This window comes from Diadema antillarum, unplaced genomic scaffold (genome assembly GCF_040938485.1).
Source record: "Diadema antillarum isolate AM-2024a unplaced genomic scaffold, OU_Dant_1.0 seq00001455_RagTag, whole genome shotgun sequence".
Classification (NCBI taxonomy): domain Eukaryota; kingdom Metazoa; phylum Echinodermata; class Echinoidea; order Diadematoida; family Diadematidae; genus Diadema; species Diadema antillarum.
Window position 1 is genome coordinate 535,543 of NW_027272201.1, and position 24,754 is coordinate 560,296.

Genomic DNA, 24,754 nt, shown 5'->3' on the forward strand with positions numbered 1-24,754 from the left:
ACAGTTTATATTTTGGTGGCTCGATTGGGGGTCTAAGAGTCAAAATTGCTTTTAATGTATGCTTTTATTTCAGGTTTATGAATTTCTCTTTCGGGCAACCAAAGTTTCAAATTAAAAGATTTTACAGCTGCCCAACAACCATCAGAGAAAAAATAGTGTCGTGGCCTCCTATATCTATAACATGTTTTATACGAATAGATAGAAAGATGGATAGATAGATAGATAGATAGATAGATAGATAGATAGATAGATAGGTAGGTAGATAGATAGATATATGCAAAGATAGATATATATAGATAATTAGTAAGAGGAAAATTAGTTGGACAACATTCTGTACTGTCAACAGAAATGGTGTATGTTTCTTACAGGGCGTATCTATGGGCAAGCCTCTGAGAATGTTTGCGGAACTGTATCAAACGTTGCTATGAAATACTGTAGGCTGTTGTGAATCGATGGCAAATCGTGCCAGATCGAAGGCACGAACATAAAACTGTTTGTTGGCTATCGGATGACACGGTGCAAATACTGTACACGCCGGGATGGGTTACGCGGGGATAAATGTTGCCCGAGATGAGGAATTATGAAACCTGATACCATATCGTGATGTTTGCCGGGGTAGTCTCATATGTCGTATCTATTCATTCTCTTTTTTCAAACTCGAACTGAAACCATTTCTCTGTAATAAAAGTAAGGATTATACGACTTTGCTGAGAGAAAAAAAAACAACTTTATCTGCCTGCTTTGTGGCAGATATACTTGCATGTTTTTACTTCACAGGCAACTTGAAATCCGACACCATTTTTCATATTTCTCGTTCCATCCTTTTACGTATTTGTGTTACCTGCCTACGTTGAAGGAGACACATTTACAACTGTTCGACATTCATTTTTTTCTTCACATATAAATAGGCCATCCTTTTTTGTACCATATCTATTCTTATCTCTCTCTCTCTCTCTCTCTCTACAAAAAGTTGCCGGATATGATTTCTTGTTGAGGTCAAACGACAAAAAAAAAATGTAGAAAGATCGACTAAGATTTCAAGCTTTTCAGTAAAGGAGTTTTAAAGCTGAGAGTCTTTTCAAATGCACTGAGAAATCTCTTAATGTTTGAAAACGTAAATTACATAACAATTCAATTCAATTCAAGTCATTTATTTTCAGTCTTTTTTTTTCAACAAAACATAACACAAAAAAAATCAGGAATTTACATTCGATTGTGCAAAGGGCAAAATATGATACAGATAAAGATATACTGTACATGCATACCGGCAAAATTACAAAGTTATGCTTCAGTTGAGAAGCGTAACATAACTCCGTTTTCAGAGTAGGTTTTTCTTTTGTTACTAGTGACCGCTTGGCTTTAAAAGCAGCATCAACCACGTGGAACTTTCACCAAGAATGTAGTCTCATTCTTCAAGTTTTTGATATGAAACCAAAAGTCTTTTTTTCCACAAAATCGAAAAGTAAAGCTCAGTTCAGTTCAATTAAGTTCAGTTCTCTGTTTCCATCAAGCAAGAAGTGAAACAGAGTATATGAAATTATAATATAAAGCATTCGTAAAACTAATACTTAGTTTGTAATGCAAAGCAGTAGACTAGCAGCACTTCGCGAGGCGCCATTAATAATGAAAACAAATTTCCTTATTGTGTCTCACATTCATCATACATGTTAAATCATTACTCATGAAAAATGATCACATCGCATTGTTGCCATGTTTACAGCTGTAATATTATGCTTTGTCGAGTCCTGTTGAGTTTTAGTCAACACAGAGACGTTCTCAGGATCCAGAGATTTTAGTTGATTAAATATACTATATATTGTTGTTGTTGTTGTTGTTGTTGCTGCTGCTGCTGTTGTTGTTCTTGTTGTTATTCTTGTTGTTCTTGTTTAGCAAGTCACCCTTCTTAAAATGAATTTTGTAATAGCCTACCCCGCATGTTACGACCTTGTTTTATGTCTAAGCCAGAAGTTGCATTTTTTCGACACTTTAATACAAGCCAGAATAGCCTAAAAGTGCGCCAATACAGGAAGATGATTTGTTGAATTGATTCCTATTCATTGAAAATTAAAGGTCTGATTTGTATGTGGATAAATTGATTCATACATGAGTTGAAAATTAACGAAAGCCACAAAGCCTTGTCGTCATCATCAACAGGTGATAAAGTAGGATATAACTGTCGGAGGGAACGATTGGCGTCATGCATCAACTTATGTTTTGAACAGTGACACAATTAATACAAACTGAGTGGGAAGGACAGAAAGATAAGTCGACACAGACGGAATGTAAATTGCGAATCACTGGTTGACGTTTCGCTGTCCATTTGCTCTGTAGGTTTATTCAGTTATTCAACATGTTCACCGTTTCTCTTTCTTTTAGATTTGTGTCCCTTGGAACGTGTATTCATGCTCGAAGCCTGACGTATACATTCAGCCCCCCAATCATTACCATATAACGGTTTCTGTGTCAATTATGGAGGAGTTTGCCTGCCATCTCGCTCAGATTCGCGGCCACTTACCAAAAAACAAAGCCTTTCATACACTGGGGAGTCACCACAACAAGTGGCTTGCTACACCCAGTTGGAATATGCACTGGAACCACTCAAATTGAAAAAAATACTCTGGGATTTGTTTTTTGTTCTCGTTTTTCGTTTTCAGCAAATTTCTTCCTGAGCACGGCTTGATGGAATGCAATCAATGTAGAGGGATTGTCAAATGATTTTAATATTTAAGAGTCTCAAGAGTTTTCGGTGTGTTTGTTATGTTCTTTTTTTGGCTTGTTTTTTTTTTTTTTTTTTTTTTCGTTTATTTGTCTCTTTGTTTTGTTATTTTGTTTTGTTTTGGTGTATGATCTTTTCTACATTAAATTCATTGACCTATTGTAACTGATTTACCTGGAGGTTTTCTGTTGTATAGAAACATTTCCCCCCTTATTGTGCTCGTAAAAGCGCTTTGGGCCAAGTTTGTCTAGAGACATGGTTCCTTTGTCAGTTACACAAAGTTTCAAAGTTCTTATAATCTATGCGCTGCGTATTAAAGGACAAGTTCACCTTCATTAACATAAGGATTGAGAGAATGTAGCAATATTAGTAGAACACATCATTGAAAGTTTGAGGAAAATCGGACAATCCGTTCAAAAGTCATGAATTTTTGAAGATTTTGTGCAGTCACCGCTGGATGAGAAGACTACTGCAGTGTATGATGTCACATGCGTACAACAATATAAGGAAAATATAAAGAGAATTTCACAAAATTTCATCTTTTGAAAAAGTACACATTCTCTTGACTCGTTACTGACATATGTTATGGTTAATATTATTCCCATTGCCTTTAGAAAGAGACAAGGCAAGTGAATGAGAAAGGCTTTAAGTCTTCTCGAACACTATGGGTTTTGTGGTCACTTAACGCCCTTATCATTCTCAACCGACGATGGAAATAATTGTGTTGAATTTTCTTTACATTTTGTTTATGTAAAGTGAGTGTTTATGTAAAGTGAGTTGGCTCAGTCGGTAGCGCGTCTGCCTCACCATAGGCGCCGGAAGTGGGGGGGGGCAGGGGGGGCGGCCGCCCCCCAATCCAAAAAGTGGGGGGGCAAAACGCATTTTTGCCCCCCAAAAAAGCCCCCCCCCCAAAAAAAAAAAAAAAAAAAAATAACAATAACAATAAAAATAATAAAACAAAGAAAATAAAATGAATATGTATATATATGAATAAAAGGGAAAAATATGGCTACAAACGGCAGCTTTTGGACTGTAAACATGTCAAAATTTTCAAGCTCGCTCGCTTCGCTCGCTCGCAGCAGTTGAGCCCGGTGCGCCTCCCCCTTAATTTCTAAAGCGAAAAACATAGCTACGACGGCAGTTGTTGGACTCTAGAATGTCAAAATTTTCCCCTTAATTTCCAAAGCGAAAGATAGATATTAGCTATAAATAAACTGGAGTTTGGGGACTGTAAAATGTCAAAATTTTCAAGCTCGCTCGCTTCGCTCGCTCGCATTGAATCGTTATGCCACTCTCCTAATGTTGCTGCCAGTAATTGCCAGCAGTTGCGCCCGATGCCCCCCCCCCTTAATTTCCAAAGCGAAAGGTATAGTTACAAACGGGAGTTTTGGGACTGTAACATGTCAAAATTTTTCAAGCTCGCTCGCTTCGCTCGCTCGCATTGAATCGTTATGCCACTCTCCTAACGTTGCTGCCAGTAATTGCCAGCAGTTGCGCCCGATGCCCCCCCTTAATTTCCAAAGCGAAAGATATAGCTACAAGCGGGAGTTTTTTAACTGTAACATGTCAAAATTGTCAAGCTCGCTCACTTTGCTCGCTCGCATTGAATCGTTATGCCACTCTCCTAATGTTGCTGCCAGTAATTGCCAGCAGTTGCGCCCGATGCGTCGCCCCATTAATTTCCAAAGTGAAAGATATAGCTGCAAACCCCAGTTTTGGGACTGTAGAATGTCAAAATTTTCAAGCTTGCTCGCTTCGCTCGCTCGCATTTAATCGTTATGCCGTTCTCCTTATGTTGCTGCCAATAATTGCCAGCTGTTGCGCCCGATGCGCCCCCATTTATTTCCAAAGCGAAATATATAGCTATACAATTAAAACTCCAGTTTTGGAACTGTAGAATATCAAAATTTTCAAGCTCGCTCGCTTCGCTCGCTCGCATTTTTATTGTTATGCCATTCACCTTATGTTGCTGACAGTATATAATTTGTCGATCGTTTCACACCGTCATTTCATAATCCATGTAAGGAAAACTTACAATGTTCCTCAATGACTGCGTTGTTGAATGTATATCACATTCCGTAATGTATTGTAGTCCCATTATTGCTCACGCACACACGCACAAGCATACAGACCGTCAAAATTACTTTGTGGTTCCCCCCATGTTTCGACTGCCTCACGATCACGCGGCCCGGGTTCGAACCCGAGTCTGGACTGAGCAATGTTGTGTGTAAACATACCGTCCCCTCTAGCAAGAGGCAAAACACTCTGTCCCTCGGATAGGACATAAAATGGAGGTCCCGTGTATGAGATAGTCACAGCTCATGCACGTAAAAGATCCCACTTCATTCATTCATCGCAAAGAGCAGGGTGTCTAACCCGGTGAAGTGGTCCCACCCCACATCCAACTGGACCCCATGGAAGACCAGCTTAGTGTAGCTGAATATGGGCTATCCAGCCATCTTCACAGATGGAAAATGAACAACAACAACAACAACATACTGTTGTACTCATATGACATCACGAGCCTTAGTAGTCTCCTCATCCAGCGGTTCCAACACAAAAATTTTAAAAATTCATAACTTTTGTATCGATTGTCCAATTTTCCTCAAACTTTCACTGATGTGTTCTACTAATATTGCTGCATTCTCTCAATCCTTATGTTAATGAAGGTGAACTTGTCCTTTAAACTTTGAATTTTCATAGTTGTAAATTGAATATATGAATATAAGAACGACCCAAGTCCAATTTTTGGCCAAATTTAGTTTGACATGGGAAATTGTAGCTTATGCATGGACTCATCATGTGCGTAAATGATAAATCCTAATTACCCCCGCAAGTGCCTAAAATGAATGAGTTAAATCTTATATTAATGTAAGAATGAAGGACTTGGGTCATTCTTACATTCATATAATAGCGCCCTCTCTCATCCTTCTCCCATCTCTATAGCAGAATATCATGTATATGAATCAAAGAACGACCCAAGTCCATATGAATCAAAGAACGACCCAAGTCCACCACACAAAATGGCCTCTCCACAATTAATGTAAATGTTAATTGTCATAATAATATATGTTCTAATTTGTATACAAATGTTGCCTTCCCATCACAGTTAAATAGAATATTATTGGACAAATAAAAAAGATATGAAGTATATTTTAGTTTACTCGAAATGATCTTCCATGGACTTGGGTCGTTCTTATATTCATATACTCAATTGAATGTATAAAATGAGATTTTTGGATGATTTTCAGACTTTAGCATTTGAAAATCTATACAAATTGGTAAAATAATTGGTACAGAATTTCAGAATTTATAGTGATTGCGATAAGGAATAAGAATGTTTTTGAAATTCCTTGAATGGTTGTTGAAAATCACAATGAACGAGGGTGATGACATAGCAGCTTCACTCAAGAATGCATGATCGGATGCTCAAGGAAGCAGAACAGAAGTAGAAAACGTACATAAATTTTACACAGGTGAAATTGTTAAGCAAGTGGTGTTGTAATGGAATTACATGGCTACATTAATGGAATATGTGAGCCTCCTACGTCATTATCTTTAATCAGTGTAATATGCCTTGGAGTTTTCAGAGTATTGGTTTTATTTGCTCATGGACCACAATGAATTTCACAAACCTGTACATGGCGCTATTCATTTTTTCGTACTTCATGATGCGAAATAATCAAAAATCGTTTTTGGAATGCCCTTTAAAGAGAAGTGACTTGTAAATTTGTAGTGAATCATGATGGATAACTATCTTCTTTTTTTTTTAGTATTTTGGAATGTATCAAATTCAACTCGGTAAAGTTACATTTCTCACTACGTCTGATGTTGCTGAGACGGATGTCATGTATGCACAAGGCACATAACTCTCACTATCAGTGTGTGGCGTATCTGATTGTTGTTGGTTATCAACTTCACCTGTTTTCGTATGATATTTGTATAGGATAAAATACACAATAAGGCAAAAAAAGGTAATCCCATCTTAAAGAAAAATACTTATTCAACAAAATTATCTCCATAGTCAACACTTTTATAAACACATTTTTTTTTTATTCGAGACTTTTGCAAAGTCTCGAAAAAGAACTTAAGAGTTGTAAGGGGAAAATACAGACTGCTGGCATGTATCTGATATGTCATTTTGTCTTTGACTACTGCTGAATGCTATTCAAACGTCTTTGAGTTACACTCTCTTATTCTTCTTTTGTTCTCACAGGAGTCTGAATTGTAACCGAACCAAGATCCACAAGCACTTTTTTGTCTCGCTCCTCATCCGTCTCACCATCGAAATCGTGTTCGCCATCGACCACCACTACAGCATCGATTCCGACCACATGTACAAGGAGAATACCATCCGATTTACGGTAACAATCTTTGCCGCAGAGCTGCGGCCTGGGTCTCATTTCATGAAACGTGTTATCAGTATAACAACCGACACATATCTATGACAAATTTGGTCTCAGTCAATCAGATGCAAGGATTTCAGTAGCTTATATCAACTATGGTAACTTGTCATTGATAACAAGTTTGATGAAACGGGCCTGTTGCTAGCGAATGGCGGAGGAGCGGAGTAGCAACAATTTTTATCATTATGCCGGCAGACTGTTCAGTCGTGTCTTTGTATTCCAGGAAATCGAGACACAATGCGTGGAAATATAAAGACAGTTCTCTCGTTTCTGTCTCTTGTCTGTGCCATTTTAATATTAATTTTCTTCCGCCGTTGCCAGCATCAAGGAAACACCAATTATATTCGCTATACTACACGAGAGCATTAACAAATGCAAAGGCCATAGTCATAGGTTAGTGTTGAAAATCATAAATGATTGTGAGAGTTTAGGACAACACTATTAAATAAGGTTGTCTACCAAGTAGTAGTGGTAGTAGTAGTAGTAGTAGCAATATTGCTGTGGTTGCTGCTTTTTTTTGTTGTTTATGATGAGTTACAGGATATATAAAAGACATTTATATAATATACATAATATTTATAGTACATAATATGATTTACACAATATTATGTTATATTAGTACATAACATATATTTATCTGTTTGTTTGTTCGTTCATTTTCTCCACATTGACAAATGCAATCATGACGACAAATCAACAATTTTATTATCAAATATAAATAGATAAGAGTCACTTCGATATAGTTTACTTAGAGTTGCATCTCTCACGCAACTTTGTTTTTCTCCCCCTTGATTCTGTCAGCCTATCTTGTGTGAAGTTTTCGAGGTCTTCAGAGAGTACGGGCGATTCTGCGCCTTCTCCTGGATGTTCATCGAGGGCTTGTACCTGAATTCGCTGGTCTCCATCGCCGTCTTTGGAAAACCCAAGTTCCTCATCTATTATCTCATCGGTTGGGGTGAGTGAAACAGAAAGATACAGAACAAAACAAAAACACTTTCCTTTGGGTAGTTGATGTGGGAAGCAAGTCGCATACTTGTAACAGTGTGTAATGGTTTGGTCACAAAAACCATTAAGATCACTGCTACGAACGCCGTACGAACGATTTTTAGACAATTTCGTAAGATCTTCTTCTTTTTTTTCAACTTCTTTCGAAACCTTCTCTTCGTAAGGCGGCCGTATGAACTCCAGAATTCGTACGAACAGTGACATTCGTAAGAACGCATCGTTCGTACGAACCTTTGTGACCGTAGCTTAAGGTCAGGCATTTTGCCTTGTTGTGTCCACCTGTAATTTTTGTCCAATGAAATGAGAAAATTGTCTGATCGTCAGCAATGTCTATCGCCAGATTTGCTCGTATTACCACGGAATGTATCTAAAAAACAACAGATGACTGCGGTTGTTGCTGAAAAAAAGAAGAATAAAAGAAGAGACTAATACACAACGACATCATTAGTCAGCATTTTCTCAAAGATCTTGTCACAGATATGTTGTCGGGGATTTTTCGGGTAATGAATTCGAGAGCAAATCCTTCAGAGGATAATGACTGTGTGCTGCGCATTTAGTGTGACACACAAAACCTCGTTGCATGTCATGAAAGTGCCTTTCAGTGTGGGCAATGTAGAGAGTCTAGTTCACAGTCCCGAACGCATCCTCTTCTGCTTCTTCTTCTACTTCTTCTTCTTTTTCTTCTTTTCTTTTTCTTCTTCTTCTTCTTCTTCTTCTTCTTTTTTCTTCTTCTTCTTCTTCTTCCTCTTCTTCTTCTTCTCCTTCTCCTCCTCCTCCTCCTCCTCCTTTTTCTTTGCTAGGATGGGGGGGGGGGGGGGTGGTAGAGGAGAGTCGATGCCGAAGACTGACCCATATCACATCAATACAGATTTGTTTTAATAAAGACACATTGGATGGAAAACCTCTAATCTGTATTCTCATAATGTTGACATGAATAGTTCTACCACGGGCGTTTCAAAATTTAGATGTAGGCGGATATTGGGAGAACGGTTTCAACCTTGCATTTTTTTTTTATCTAGTCATTCTCATTTGTTGGGAAGAAGCCGAATCGCCGACATTGTACTAGAAATAGACACGAGGAACCGTCCAAGCAATGGAAGTAGGGTAAATAAATCATTGCGTCAGTCAACTTCTTTCCTCGGGGAAAGAAACGAAACGATTTCGAAGAAAAATAATGCTCCCTGCTTGCGAGGGGTGTCGGAAATCGTCCAAACATTTGGGCGCCACTGTTAAGATGAAAGCTGAGACTTTTGATAGCGAGATCTCGGCGACTCTTATGTCGTCTGATTGATCTTATAGATTATGCTGTTCAGCATGTTCACAAGAAAGTTGAGACTTCTACATAGCGAGAAGACTCTTTTGTTATTGATCTCTCATGCTGTATTACATCTACGGTCTTTTTTTTTTTTTTTTGGTTCCTAAAGAAACGATCGATCCTTATGTGATCGATCTCATTATGTCAGAATTGGTGATTCTACCTCTTGTAAAACTATGACAAAGTTTGGTGTACCTCAAGGTTCTGTTGGAGGCCCGCTGCTTTTTTCTCTGTATATGCAACCAATTAGTTAAGTATTTCGCAAGCATTGTATTAGTTATTATTGTTATGCGGATGATATACAACTTTATTTGTCTTTTAAACCCACTGTGTCTTCATTGTCATCCGCCATTGCAAAACTCGAAGCATGTTTGCAAGACCTGAAAATCTGGCTTACATCCAATGGCCTTAAACTAAATGATGATAAATCTGAGTTTCTGTTATTGGGATCAAAGCATATGTTAAGCAAAGTTGATTATCAGTCATGTCATGTCAACATCGGTAGCACTTGCATTACTCCGTCGAAAACAGCCCCGTAATTTAGGTGTCATATTTGATCAGGAAATGTCATTTCGAAGTCATGTAAATCATATTCAGCGGAATGTTCGATATCAGTTGCGTAATTTAAGTTTCATAAGGAAATATTTATCTAAATCTGCAGCTGAGATACTTATTCATGCTTTGATTTCTTCTCAGTTGGATTTTTCGAATTCATTGTTGTGTAATCTTTCAAAAAAAGATGTCACAAAACTTCAACGGTTGCAAAATTCTGCTGCCCGATTGTTAACTTTTACTAATAAGTTTGATTCCATGTCACCAGTTCTCCGTTCCTTACATTGGTTACCTGTAGAAAAAAGGATTATTTTCAAGATTCTGTTATTAGTACATCATTCATTTCATTCTTTTCCCCCAATATACATAAGTAATTCTGTTCAAAAATACAATCCGACACGAAGGCTACGTTCATCATCAGATGCATTCTTACTCCAAACACCCAGAGTAAAACATGGGTATGGTGATCGTGCTTTTTCCGTTATGGGACAAAAATTGTGGAATCAGTTACCTCTTCAGTTAAGGGAACTGTCATCTACAGAGTCATTCAAATCCGAACTTAAAACTTATCTGTTTCTTTCATACTGAGCACTGTAATTGCTGTATGTCATTAATATTGGATCAATATTGTATTTTTAATTGGTATATGTTGTATTCTTTATTTGGTATATATTTGTTTTTGTTTTCCATTTTCTTCTTTTTTGAAATGTTTCGATATGTATATGCATGTAAATATATGATATCTTTTCATTTTTGAAGCGCCATGAGCACTGAAAAGTGGACCTGTGCGCTATACAAGTAGCCACTGTTATTATTATTATTATTATTATTATTATTATTATTATTATTATTATTATTATTATTATTATTATTATTATCATTATTATTATTATTAAAGAAACATCCAAGAGGAAATTTCGCTATCACAGCATATGATTGAGTAATAGAATAATGATGTTGGTTTTTATCGACATCTGATTTCAAAGACGTGACTTCCAAGTTACGGCGCCGTGCATGAAGATGTGATGTTAATACATTTTCATTTCAACGAAATGCAATTGCAATAAGACACTGGAATACACATAATGACACAAAATCATTACAGCGTAAGAAGCAAGTAAAATACAGTAAAATGAAGTACAATAGATGTTGAGAATTCTGTGACAAATACTGAATCAAAATTTTTGGGAATGGATAAATCTGCTAATACGAAGAATTTGTAGTTTGCTGATCATGAAGACTGGGAATTCAGTTGGTATTAATACAGGATACCTACATTACAGGACTAGCAATCATGCAAACTTGAATATTGGTGGAACATCCCCACGTAGCGTATCATAGGCAACAATGTACTTGGCCTTTTGCTGAATAGTTGATTACTCCACCGTAATTTTATTCCTTGTATTTTGAATTAAAACTTGTGTTATAAAACTTACGGAAATGGACTTGTGTAACACGTGGGAAGCCAGTACGGCGGGGCAGAGGAGGATGCTTTTACGCGGGCAACATGTTCCGTGAACCGCATTCTGGGGCAAGGTTTTGTTTTCTGCCATAATTCGTGGAACCCAGGTGTGTGATTCGGGACCCGGCAATGAGTAGGTGATATAATGAGGGCAGACATCTTTTGGAAGCGTTTCACAAGGACGTCGCCCCTTGCAAATGTGAATGTTAGATGTTATTATGATCAACTTTATTATATCTATCATTACCGTTGTCTGTACATACCACGATTAGAAAGCTGAGATGGTTTGTTATTCCCAATTAGAATTCCAAGAATAGAAAAGGAGGGTCACAAATGCATAACGATTTGGTTTTTTGGCTTGTGTAAAATGGGATGTTTTCACGACGACTACTTTTTAAAATCTCGTTTCACCTACAAGGCTTTGTAAAATGTCTTGAGCACTCGGACAACAACTCGGAAAGAACGCTCCAAATCCTCAAGGCTATCACATGGCTATAATCGGCGGGATCACCAATTAACAGTTTTCTTTGCATTCTTTCTGCACGAGACCGTCTCCTACTGAACACATTTTGTGTGTATAAACGTGATAAAAAAGAACTCCTGCAACCTACCGCTCAATTCTGAAGCTGCAAAGATTCAAAATGTGTAAATCGATACTTCTAACAGACAAACAGACTGGGTGAACAACTACCACCACACCTCCCCCCCCCCCTTCATCCATCTTTTTGACGGTATGTGTGTGTGTGGGAGGGGGGTGGTGGAGGGGAACCAAACTCTTGCAAGTTTCATGGTCCTTTGCATATGTGGTTTGGTAACTCGACTATAATGACAAATGAATTCTTCTAATGTGAGAACATTCAAGGTACTGGTAATGAAATCGAAGCACCAGTGAATTATAACAGTCATTCCAAACTCTGCCCACACCCTCGAAGCACATCTCACCAGGAAGAAAGATACCGATACCGATACCGATACCGATACCGATACCGATACTGTGTTCCGCCTCTTATGTGATTATTGACTGATATCCAATGATTAGAGGGGAGTACGTGAGTTCATTAATGTTCTTAAACACAAGTAGATCCTGTTTTGGGAACTTGCCGCGGGCATAGTATTGTGGTTCGGCAAAGGATGCATCGGCATCTTTGGTCTAATGAAAACAAGATGTAATTGTTGCTATCTTGTTGTTGTTTTTTTCGACTTGATTGATTTGTAGCGAAACAATCAAGCAAGCATTCCATTTCTACGTCAACGTTTCACTTGGCGCAAATGATATTCCATTTCCGGCGATAAGATTCTGTTGTGAGACCATCATGGTGTCTTATCATGATTAAAGGAATCTTCACAGATTTGCAGTTTTGGTTACGGCTCTTTTGTCATTGGTCCTTTAACCACGAGTGAATTGTTTGCCTCGTGAAGGACGTCTAAAGAAAATAAAAGCAAATGCTTTCGATTGTGGCTTCAAACGTCAGGGATGATAATAATGAATTTTTTTTCGTCTGTACAATGAGCCGATCTACAGTCAACGGTAACCTGATCTCGGATATCATTTTGTCTGATCTATACTTTCATTTCTCATTTTACCCTCTTTCTCCTGTATAGGAAACCGCATGTTTGTTTGTTTGTTTTGTTTGTTTGTTTGTTTGTTTGTTTGTTTGTTTGTTTAGTTTGTTTGTTTGTTTATTTGCTTTTGGGGTTTTTTTTTTCGAAATGAAGTCCCTCCATCTATTCTCTTTAAAGGGATTTATTTCGAAGCTCTAAAGAAAGGAATAGGTGTATAGGAGTCTACCGAAAGATTACCTTGGGGTTTATACCTACTTACGTTTCCTAGTCATTTCCGCATTTTTTCTCTCCCTACAGCGTTCCCAGTACCCTTCGTGACCGCGTGGGCAATCGCCATGATGAAGACAAACCGCAACAGGTGAGGGAGAAAAGGAAATATACAGCACACTTCCAGTCGTCCGTGGATACTCGAGCTTATTAACAACAACAGCAACAACAGCGATTATAATAACTATATAAAATACACATATAGCTATATTTTCAAGGTGTGATTATATTCAAATGCATGTTTATATCATAATATTATGTGACCGTGCATCACGAAACCAACAAAAAATCGCACCCCTTGATTTTACGTGAGGACTCAAAAAAGGTGAAATGGGTCAACCGAGTCAATCCTGAGTTTTTCATATTTTCTGAAAGAGCTATCCTTCTTCTACATTATTCTTTAGTTTGGGATCATAACATGAATGGGAAAGTGTGTTTTTAGCAGTTTTTCTACAACCCTTTTGGGGGGAGAGTAGAATGATCAGGTATGTCATAGAGGCCCCTTTTCATTTCTTGAACTCCTTTGCACACTCTTCGCTTTCAAGTCTAATAACTTTTGAAAAGATAACACTACTGCTTTGAAAGTTGTCATTAATCATGAACAGAATGTGTTAATAGAGCATGCTTAATTTCAACTTACTCTGATAATCCCTTCATTGCAGTTGCTCCAGTGGTTTACATCCTCTCTTTTGTCCTTTCATCGCGTAGCTAGCCGGCTTGGTAAAGATTAAGCGCTTAAATAGACCCTGTACTTCAGAGCCTCTTTTCTCAGTTCACACTTTTCCAGAGTGTGTGCTTTCTTTCCAGTATTTATGCAGGTTATGGGAGTCCATTTCAATTGAGTTATACATCATTTTAAAGCTTAGAGTCTGCTCTTTCAGAATCTATGTCTGGCGACTTTTTGCTGGTTTTGTGATGGAGGGTCGCATATATCTTTATGTATAACGTGCATATATATATATATATATATATATATATATATATATATATACGATCATATTATGATTACATATAATATATGATATATGTTTAAATTTTTCTGCAGTCATTACTTTTTCATTTGCTAATGGAGGGTACAGTATCTTTAATGTTTGTCTGTTTTCCATCTGTAAAATGGATTTCTTGTTGTGTGCAATTTAAAGGGGCCGGTGGTAACACTTGACTATACCTTCTTTTACCATTAAGAGCTACCTGCAATAGACGCGGTGTCCCCATAAACATAGTCATTTCCAAATTATAGATTTGTCTCTTCTTTTTCTTTTTCTTTTCTTTTCTTTCTTTTTTTTTTTTTTTTTTTTTGGGGGGGGGGGGTATCCATATCAGCAGTATATGCCAGAGTTGAGGTAGTTTTGGAAATAATGGCGGAGTCGATCACGATTCGTCATTTTCGTTACCTTAGTTACGTCAACCCTGGAGCGACGATACTTCTTCGCAGATAATGGGTGACGGAAGCCAATCCGTCTTGTTCCTCCCCGCGGCACAGAAACCCCTTTTGTTAAGTAGATTTCAATTTCCTGCTCTGTCGGAGATCGTGTACAGATATAACGTAATCATATATCATGTGTGTATAATTTCGTTCTGCCGGCAGTATTATAAGCTGGGATATTCATTATTAAGGGAATGAAGGTTCTCCCTCATCAATTCACTTGTGTGCTCCGCATCGAACAGGTTTTGGTTTTAACCCGTCATCTGCCAGGTCATTCTCTCTTGTTGTTGTTGTTGTGTCAGATACAACTTGGCCTTTATTGCCCGTTGTTTTAAGAGGTCATTACCGACGCATCCCCTAATTAACCCAATACAAAATCATGGAGGGCGCCCAACACTATGCTGTTATTCTCCGGGGGCATCTACGCCCACCCTTCGCGAGTATCGTGTCTGATATTACTAGAGAGCCCACGGACATAGTATATAATGGAGTATATAATGGAGAATGGAGTATATAATGAAGTATATATTGGAGTATACAATGCATTATATAGTACAGTATATAATGGAGTATATAGTGAAGCATATAGTGGAGTATATAATGGAGGTTGACCCGTACCCCGTATTTTCTCTCAATTTTCTTCCAAGCGCCATTGGGGCCAGATAAAGAAACCTGAAACAGTTTTATTTGTTTCCTTCTACTTTTCCCATGTGTTCAGTATCTTCGTGAATCCGCGGTACTGTGTTGTATTTTCTCTCTCTTTCGACCCCCCTCTCTCTCTCTCTTATAAAAACAAAACCAAAACAAAACCGACACTTCGTGACTTTCTCTTTTTTGTAACTTTAAAGGATCAAATGCAAGAGTACAAGCAGTACTAAGTGTGTAAATTGTGTTTAAAGCATGAAGCGTGATCGATCACTCTGTTGTTGCCTTTCATATTGGTAAAGTTAAAGACCCGTTTGAATCGATCTCCATTCGCTGCCCACCAGCAGCTGACCAGGGTACATACTGAAACCACACGGATAGTGCAGGCCTGCCATTATAAAATTGCGGGTCAGCGAAATATAATGTATCGGAGCGTACGCTCATCGGTACCGTCCTACTCCAGTCGAGCTTCTTCGGCTGCAGTCGAGATTTTTCGGCTGCAGTCGAGATTTTTCTGCTCCAATCGAGATTTTTCGGCTGCAGTCGGGATTTTTCGGCTCCAGTCGAGATTTTTCGGCTCCAGTCGAGCTTCTTCGGCTTCAATCGAGATTTTTCGGCTGCCTTTACAGAGAGACCAGTGATAAAGCTGCTTTACAAATTTCGTTGCCGGGATTCCCGATTATATCCGAGTCCCATTGCATGGCTTCCCTACGCAACCGTTCTTTTACATTTTATGCATTTTCTAATCTATTACTCGTAGTACCTAAAAAAGGTACGGTAAAAAGTGGATGCGCTACATGAGTTACTTCAACCACGGATTACCGGGTCTAGTTTCAGGTTACGAAAGGCCTCGTGAAATGTTATACAAGACGAAAAAGAAAATGGTTTAGGAAATCAAAGACAAAAAAATAATTCAGAGGAAATAAGTATTCATTGTCATATAAAAAGTAGTGTGGTAAAGACATTACCTGAAGTCAGCATAACTAGGTGTTGTTCAATTGAATAAACACAGGCGAGAGCCCTGCCATTCATTATTCACCGCTGTGATTGGACGACGTCCTTATGATAACAATTTTTTGCTCAGTTTCCCTTGTAATTTTCCGTTGTAATTAGCAAAATACTATGATGGAATATTTTGGTATACTTGTTTTTCTCGTTCACAGCTTTAATTCTTCTCAGATTGACAAGAAGGGAAAACGTGCACCCTTGCAAAGAGGGGAGTGATTGATGTTTAAAAAAATGCATTTGCGTATTGTAGTGTAGTGAATTCGAAATCATGAATTTCAGTCATGCACGTTGAATCTGTATAGTGTTTCCGATTGGATTTACACCCTCAGATGTGGAGGTTCGGCCTCTGTAATCTACAATTCCATCTGCAAATTGGCTTTGTCATTATTTCATAATAAATTTGCTGCTTGCGTAGACAGTAGGCAAACATTCTAACTGCATTTGATTTCACATTCCAAAAAGAGAGGGCGATTATATTCCTCCAATTGCTTTGCCATAGCTCATGAAAATTCTCAGCCTGTGCAAAGATAGGCAAGAAAGAGAGAGAAAAAAAAAGGCGCGAAGTAAATTCTTGTCATTTTCCTGAATGAGTGATGATAACGGATCTAAAGTTGTTGTTTTTATCGTCCTTTTGTCTCCTCTAGATGTTGGTATTCCCATATGAAGTCGCCGTATTACTGGGGTCTCATCGAGGTTCCCAGAAACACACTAATTGCGGTGAGTCACGTCTGCTCATTCAATTCCAAAACTTGATTTCAAATATTGTTTTACCGTACACACACTTTCCAAATCACTGTATTTAATGAAAAGTTTAATCGCAAAGCGTATCAAGTGCCTTTTTCAAACTTTTCAATGTAAGTACATCATCAAACAGAAAAAAAAAACTTTCCGGGACACCTCATTTTTTACATAACAAGAATGTTCTTGAAATCATGATAAGAAACTATTCCATGTTTTGTTATTATTTTCTATTGTTTTAACATGCTTTAATCACAATTTGTTTTTCAAATTAACGAGAACAGAGATAAACGATCAAGCTCTCCATATCAATATTTCATTTCAATTCATTCTTTCATTCAGTTTTATTTCAATTTTCCAAACAATGTACCTTATACTGTACCCTGATACAGCTCCTAATAGAATTTGTCTATTTATTTACCTAATCTGACTTACTTAACCGTCTATTCATCTGTGCACCTACTATCTATACACCTTTTTATAAATTTGTGTAAATCTAGCCATTCATCCTATCGTTCATCTCTCGTACATGCATGCTTCTACACACCTATCAATCATTTATTTCTAAATCTTTCATCTAACTATTGCAAATCTCTTTTTCCTATTGTTTGCTCTGTGAGTATTCATCTATTCATCTTTGTTCATGATAAGGAAACATAGATTATAGTTTTCGCCGCCGAATTTTGTTAATGCTTGCAATTATGCTGATAAAATTTGGTTTCTTGATGTAGCATTTCTTGGAGTTGTACTCTCTCGATTGTAAAGGAGTGAATTCAATGAGTGAAAATGTTTATTTTCACTCGTTTTAGAGTGACCTGCTTAATTTGGTCACTTTCTTGATGTAGCATTCACTCCTTGTGAATTTTTTCAGTTGTATGTCTGAGACACAACTATTTCGTTTTGGGTGTCTTTTTTTTCTTCGGCCCCAGCTTCTTAGCAACTTACTTACCTTCACCAGTATCTGAGCAAATTCATACTGCGCTGTTTAGAACCTCTTGCGACTTTCATACTATACGCACCCTGCAGAATATTCTTCTTCGCAGCTGAAGCCATCTGATTATGAAGTAGCCATAGAATGAATGTCTCAGTGCTCGGAATACATGCTTTCACACATGAATAATACAATTATAATGTATTCTTTCTTATCATTAATCAGACTCAGTGAAAGTGACCACACCCAATTAAAATAATGGATAATTAACTTTGATGTCATGCTTTCATTCTTGCCTTGTGCTATAGCATTAATGAGCAAGCTTTAGATCTTCGGCGCTGACGCCTATTAAAGACGACGCTAATTTGATAGGCTGAAATTGGTGTTCTGCACATGCGTGAAATAGCTATCGTTCGCACATCTAAAGATCCCTGTTACCAGTATTATGGGCCATAAGTATTCCATAATAATGTGTAACGCAGTGAAAGAGAATCCTCGGCCTTGTAGTGTTCCTTTTCACGACTAATGTACATTATCTTCTTGTCATTTCACGACTAATGTACATTATCTTCATGTCATAATGTTTCGCAGTGCCAATGCGGGAAGATTGTTGCTTCCTTAAGCCTCCAGCAAAAGCACTTTGACTCAAGTTTGGCTCCAGTGGTATCTACTCAGATAGCGTCATCACTTATCGATCGTAATTCTACAGTGTTGTCTTTCAGCTGCTCGTCCGGCGAATCCACCCATAAGCATGACAAGCGCTTTATACGAAACTTAACATTCGTTTCTATATATCACCAAGAGAATTGTATTCTTCTTTGTTCGTGAAAACAAATTGCTTTTCTCTTCTGCATTCCTGACATTCTTGCCCTCAATTTCTTTTTTTTTTTTTTTTTTTTGCGGGTCATGTAATTATACCTGCAATATAACTAGCTTATGTGTTGCTGTAACATTATCCACATTGCTTCAATGTTGGCCCATTTCTTCGGTACAATAACTCAAATGGCTTTGTGAGTTACGACTCATACGCTTGCCTAATTGTCGTGCGGTGCCCCTTTGAAATTCGACCCCCTTGTCATAGTTTGGCTCGTAACATAGCTTATGATATGAATTACATCGTAATCTGCTTCAGAGTACAATTTACGATTGGGTTTCCTCTGACAATGACGCATTTGGCATCAAAGGTAAAGGGGGAAAAACAAGCATGAAGAAAGGCTTCCGGTAACAATTCAAGCGAAAAGGGGAGAGAGAGAGGAAGGGAGAGGAGAGAGAGAGAGGGAGGGGGGGGGGAGGGAGGTACGTACCTTTTCCGATGCTAGACTAAAATAAAGTATGATCTCACATTTCAAGCACGTCAGTCTATTAAACCTCGCCTGAAAGCATAGACCTCAAGAAGTCATTGGAAAAAGCTCAGCGATACCCTTACAAGTTGCTCTTAAGTTTAATAATCTTGATCAGACCCTGTCATGTCTGCGGGTATACACGGAGCCCTTGGAGTGATCCGATTACCTATGGTCATTTAATAGAATGTTGCTGATGTCATTCATCCTAACATTTTCAATATCAAATTTCCTGACCCAAACAGATCAACGCCATCTTCTTAATAAATATCGTCAGGGTGCTGGTGACGAAGTTACGCGAAAGTAACTCGGGAGAAACCCAGCAAGTCAGGTGAGAAGATTTATCTTTAATATACACTGTCAATTCAATATACACGGCTCAAAGACCAGCAGTTACGCCGCCCAACACAGAGATTTCGCTTCTTTTTAAAAGTAATAAAAGCGATAATGAATAACACATACAGATGTTTATAGCGCATATTCGGGCGTTTCTAAGCATTGTTACTTAATAGACAAGAAAAAATGAATTTGAAAGCAGAATATGATCACGAATATTAGGATAGGTGGATTGGCAAGATAGATAGAATATAAATTATCACAATTAATTGAATAGGTGAGTTTGGGTATTGATTTAAACTTGTGTAAGTATGTGAAAGGGGAGTTTGTTCCACAGAGATGGAACAATGACAGAAAATGCCCTATCACCAAAAGGGTACAAGTGTAAGGACCATAATAACTGCAGAGTGGAGGAAGAACGTAGAAATCTGGTTGAAGGGGAGGAGCAGAGAAAAATCAGGTCTTTGAAAAAAGAAGAGGCAAGATTGTTTCAAATCTTATAAACCGTGAGAAGGTGATACGTTGATGTATGGGGAGCAAATGGAGGGATCGAGATCTTATTGTTTAAAGGGTAACAAGCTTCGCTGCTTTATTTTGAATTAAATGTAGCGGAGCGTAATTACAGGAATCAAGATGAGAAGACACTCAATTTAATGCATGAATGAGACGTTGAGTGGAAGACTATTCCAGTATATAGTACAAATCAAGATAACATGTGACAAAGAAGGCGCTAGTAAAAGCATTGGGCCCAGTGATTGTTCTGCTAGCTACACATGTTTTTCCTCTAATGACGTCACAAGCACATTTGCTATTTATCTTATCATTTATCTCATCAAACTTAGCGTTCAGTCTTTGCTTCCATTGTTGTGTTGTCATTGCCAAATATTATTTTCGATGCGTGAAAATAATTTTTGAAGAAAAAAACAAGGCCAACCGGATATAACGACTTAATATTACTTGTGTTTGTTGTCATGGTAACCAGGAAAGCGGTGAAGGCGGCCATCGTGTTGCTCCCTCTGTTGGGCATCGTCAATCTCTTTTGGCTCTTACCCCTGCCGCGCCCCAACGACAGTCGAGCGACGCTCGTCATCTACTTCGTCGTGTTCCGCTTCTTCGACGAATTCCAAGGCTTCTTCGTGGCAGTGCTCTACTGCTTCCTTAATCAAGAGGTAGCAATTAAAATTCATAAAATGTATATTTACTTTGTTTAATCAACACACATATTGATAATTATTGTCCTTTGTAAATATATATATATATATATATATATATATATATATATATATATAATACATATATATATTATATAATAATGATAATGACTCTCGATATTTCGTGCGTTTGTTTGCTTTTGTTTTGGAAGAAATAAGTATATATCATTTATTTGATATCATCAGTTTGACAGAGAAATCCGAACTATCCAGATTATGGATGATGCATCAGTCAACACTGAGTCAAAATGATATTGTATTAAAATCTTAACAGAATGAAAACAACACGTAATCTGTTCCTTCAGATGCATTCGTATTCTCACTTTACCCAACAGCAGGAGGTTAATGACGTTATAAACACTTGATCGGGTCTCTTTCTGCTTGGAAATCGATTGTTTTTCTCAATCACATAGTTAATTTCTTATCGTTTTTTTTTTATTTTTTTTTTACAAAAGCAATAAAGGGAATCCGATCCGAATGCCTTCACCAGTCAAAGTGACCTGGTGTGTAGTTCTAAGTGCCGGAATGCTCTATGCATTCTCCTTGTCGGTAGACCTGGTAGACCTGATGGGTGATGTTCGTTTTACCAAAGGCTCGCTAATCCGAAAATGAATTAAGGCTCGTTATTCCAAAACACACAAATTCCCTGTAGCTAAACGATTGTAGACGTCCGTTAACAGTTTGTGGCGTTATTCCGAAGGTACGTTAATCCGAAAATAAAATAAGGATCGTTATTCCGAAGGTTCGTTTAATCGAAAATTAGATAAGGTTCGTTATGTTAGGCTTTAATACGCTGATTTCTTTTCCCCAGGTGAGGATGGTTCTGAGGAGGAAATGGTCGACGTGGCGAAACTACCGGGACCCCGCACTCCGGGGATACGACCGGCGAACCTCCGTCCTCACTTCCACTTCGGACGTAAGTCGGTTTTTTATATCGAGTCTATCGATTTGTCGAAATCAATAGATATTTATCATGGATGTACTGGTGCATTTTGATGCGCGTAATTGGAGGGGATCGGGGGGGGGGGTAATTAAGTTTATTGCGCTTTCAGTTGAATCATGACGTGTGAAAAAAAAAAGTCTAATTGTGTAGAAACCCCAATTTAACCCTGTAGACGGTTGCCTAAGCTCGCGAAAGCAGAGACATTTTTTTGATACATTAGGGTGTTTTTAATTTAGTGTACTTAATGGAATGTAAGCTCTTATTACAGTCCTTTGGGTTTGTTATTCCAAAAACCTGGGATTAGTACCTCAAGGTGTCGTTTGTGTTCAATTTGCGAATGCAGAATAAGCGATTTGAAACGCTGATCCAAAACACAGACCCAAAAACGTTCGGGGGAGGGGTGTGGTGGGAACTGTATGCTATTTTTTTTTTTTTTTTTGGAGGTCGAGAAAGAGCCGATTTCGCGAACATCACAGCGAATACCTGAAAAACAATTAACCCTTTACATTATATCGAGCTGTTCAGCATACGTGAACGGGAAAGGTGTATCCCTCCTTATTAACCCGCTTAAAGAGAATCATTGATTGTATACCCACTTTTTGAAACGCCGTTTGTATCAAAATAAGTCAAGACACAGCCGTTTTTTTCTAACTAAACGTGTTTCAAAAGCCTGATTATGCCCCTCCCCCCCCCCCCCCCCCCCCAAAAAAAAAAGTCTTCATCTAACGGCTCATTCAAATCGAAACTAAAAACGTATTTCTTTCACCGCTTACTAGTTTCAGCATGCAGATTTTCATGTACAGCAATGTTGCTTTTGCTTCAGTTATGCTCAACTGGGATTAGTTTATAAAGTAAGGCTGCATGGCTGTCTTATTATTATCAAACTCATTCACTTTATAAGATTGCTGTTGGTTTTCTGTCGTATCATAATTGTTATAACTTTTGTCACGTCTGCAGGTGTTATAGGGAAAATAATTAAATGAATGAACGAATGGAATTTGACAATTTTCGTGACAATTGTTGTACAGCTCAATCAGGACCTGATTTAGTGGTCAACAATGTTTCAATAGTGTTATGCAACTTTATAGTCTATACATTTTTTCTCTTATTCCATGAATGATATAAAGGCAAACGCGTTTACTGTCATGTGTGATATTATTAGATTCATGATGTAATGTTTGGTTATTTTCTGTTTCTGCTTTCAATTCAATTCAGGATTAAACAAGAAAATCAGTTGATTTTGAATATTATATTCAATCTTGTTTTTGAAAGCTGCAGCCCGTTTAACAATTTTCGACCTACATTTGGTATCGCCTTTCCTGTAAAGAACATCTTGCTGTTTGGTTGAGTCTTTTTATGGACGTTTTAGTGGTCATTCATGTTTAAATGCCATTTCATCAGACTTTCAACCTTGTTAAATTCTTATTTTTTATACATTCATTTGAATTGATTGGTCTGTTGTTTTTGTGGTTTGTCCTCTCTTTTATGTTACTTCCTTCTATCCGCTGTTCGTATCATCAATTGATTTGTTAGGGAAATTCTCGAGCCATGAGTTGCACAGCGTCCTTCTGGAGAATTATTAGATTTCAAAGGCCCCGACGAATTTAAGAATGCTAATCGAAAAGAGTGCGCGTCACCCCCCTTGGGACAACTGAGCCTGGAAGGGCTTGGCGCTCTGTTCTGGATCAGTTGATGAATATGCATTTGGTTGACATGAATCAGACCTTTTCATGACGTCATAATCAGCATGTTTTTGCTTTTCTACAGTTTAGTTTAGTTAGTAGTATTTTTGTTTTTGTGTTAGTCGGCTGTTTGTGGGGAGGGGAGGGGTCATCAACTGGTATTTGTATTTAGAGAACGTTTTGATGTTGTTGTTGTTGTTGTTGTTATATACTTACGATAAGGATTTCGACGATACATAAGTCTGATATTCTTCACCCTTCTGTGTGTTTTTAGAAACCCATTTGGCGTTATACACATTGTCCAAAGTAATTGGCACAGAAAGGGTTAGTGTAATTTGACATCCAGGGAGTCTCGAAAAAAGGCTTTGCTGTTATTGTGTGTTTCTTTTTTTCTTTTTTTTTTGTAAAGATATCTTGTGTCAATCTTTGTGGAGATACTTATATACTCATCTCTAGCGCACATTTAAAGCATGAATAGAGTGTGCAGCCAAAGAGACACTAGGCTCGCATAGTACTGTACCTCAAATATACAAATGAGCGGTGTGTTGTATTTTGGACGCGTGTTAAACATTTCCTTCTCTGTAATCGTTTCTCCGATAACTGGATAGAGATAGTAAGCGGTCGGAGTACTGTTGCCTTGTCGTAATATGACCGTAGGTGGGGTACTACCAGAGCGTACCAAATCGGGCTGACTAAACAGTCGAGAGCAGGACTGAGCTACAGCAATATTTTCTTGGAAACTATAATGCGCGTCTTTATTATGGCGCGCTGTGTACCGCACAAAAACTGTTTGCTTGGATGAGTAAATGGTTACATTCTAGCAAAATATTTGAATGTCTGTTGATTTAATCCCTCATGCTTAATTTTCTATTGATTCTCGATTTTCTTTCATATCCAGATTAACTCAACGCGGAGTACCAAGCAAAGAATTGGAAGCGGTGGATTCGAATACATCACAGTAACTGTTTGAGCGTTTTTTTATTCGGTAAGACGGACAGGAAGTCAGACGAGAAATCAAAAAATGCAAACATGACAGTCAGGACAGATTTGGTAACATTGTGATCCGGAAAGACTTCTCCAAGAATCCACCATTCGTGTTTTAGAACTCAGCGATGTGGGAGATTTTTTTTTTTCTTTCGTCTTTGGAGAGGGTTGACACCTGACCAGTGGAACAGACTGTTCATGGATTTTCTCATTGACGCTTTCCT

The 24,754-nt window shown here is 37.9% G+C and overlaps 1 protein-coding gene across 1 annotated transcript in view; it reads left to right on the forward strand.

Moving 5' to 3' along the window:
• LOC139709633 (PDF receptor-like) overlaps positions 1 to 24,525 on the forward strand; it is a 119,543-nt gene extending 95,018 nt beyond the window's left edge. Inside the window, exons 6-13 of the mRNA XM_071621592.1 lie at positions 6,933 to 7,080; positions 7,924 to 8,077; positions 13,317 to 13,377; positions 17,010 to 17,082; positions 19,620 to 19,705; positions 20,693 to 20,879; positions 21,733 to 21,837; positions 24,445 to 24,525. Of these exons, the coding sequence (XP_071477693.1) occupies positions 6,933 to 7,080; positions 7,924 to 8,077; positions 13,317 to 13,377; positions 17,010 to 17,082; positions 19,620 to 19,705; positions 20,693 to 20,879; positions 21,733 to 21,837; positions 24,445 to 24,516 (886 nt within the window). The 3' untranslated portion in view covers positions 24,517 to 24,525. The remainder of the gene's footprint in view (positions 1 to 6,932; positions 7,081 to 7,923; positions 8,078 to 13,316; positions 13,378 to 17,009; positions 17,083 to 19,619; positions 19,706 to 20,692; positions 20,880 to 21,732; positions 21,838 to 24,444) is intronic.
• The last annotated feature ends 229 nt before the right edge of the window (positions 24,526 to 24,754 follow it).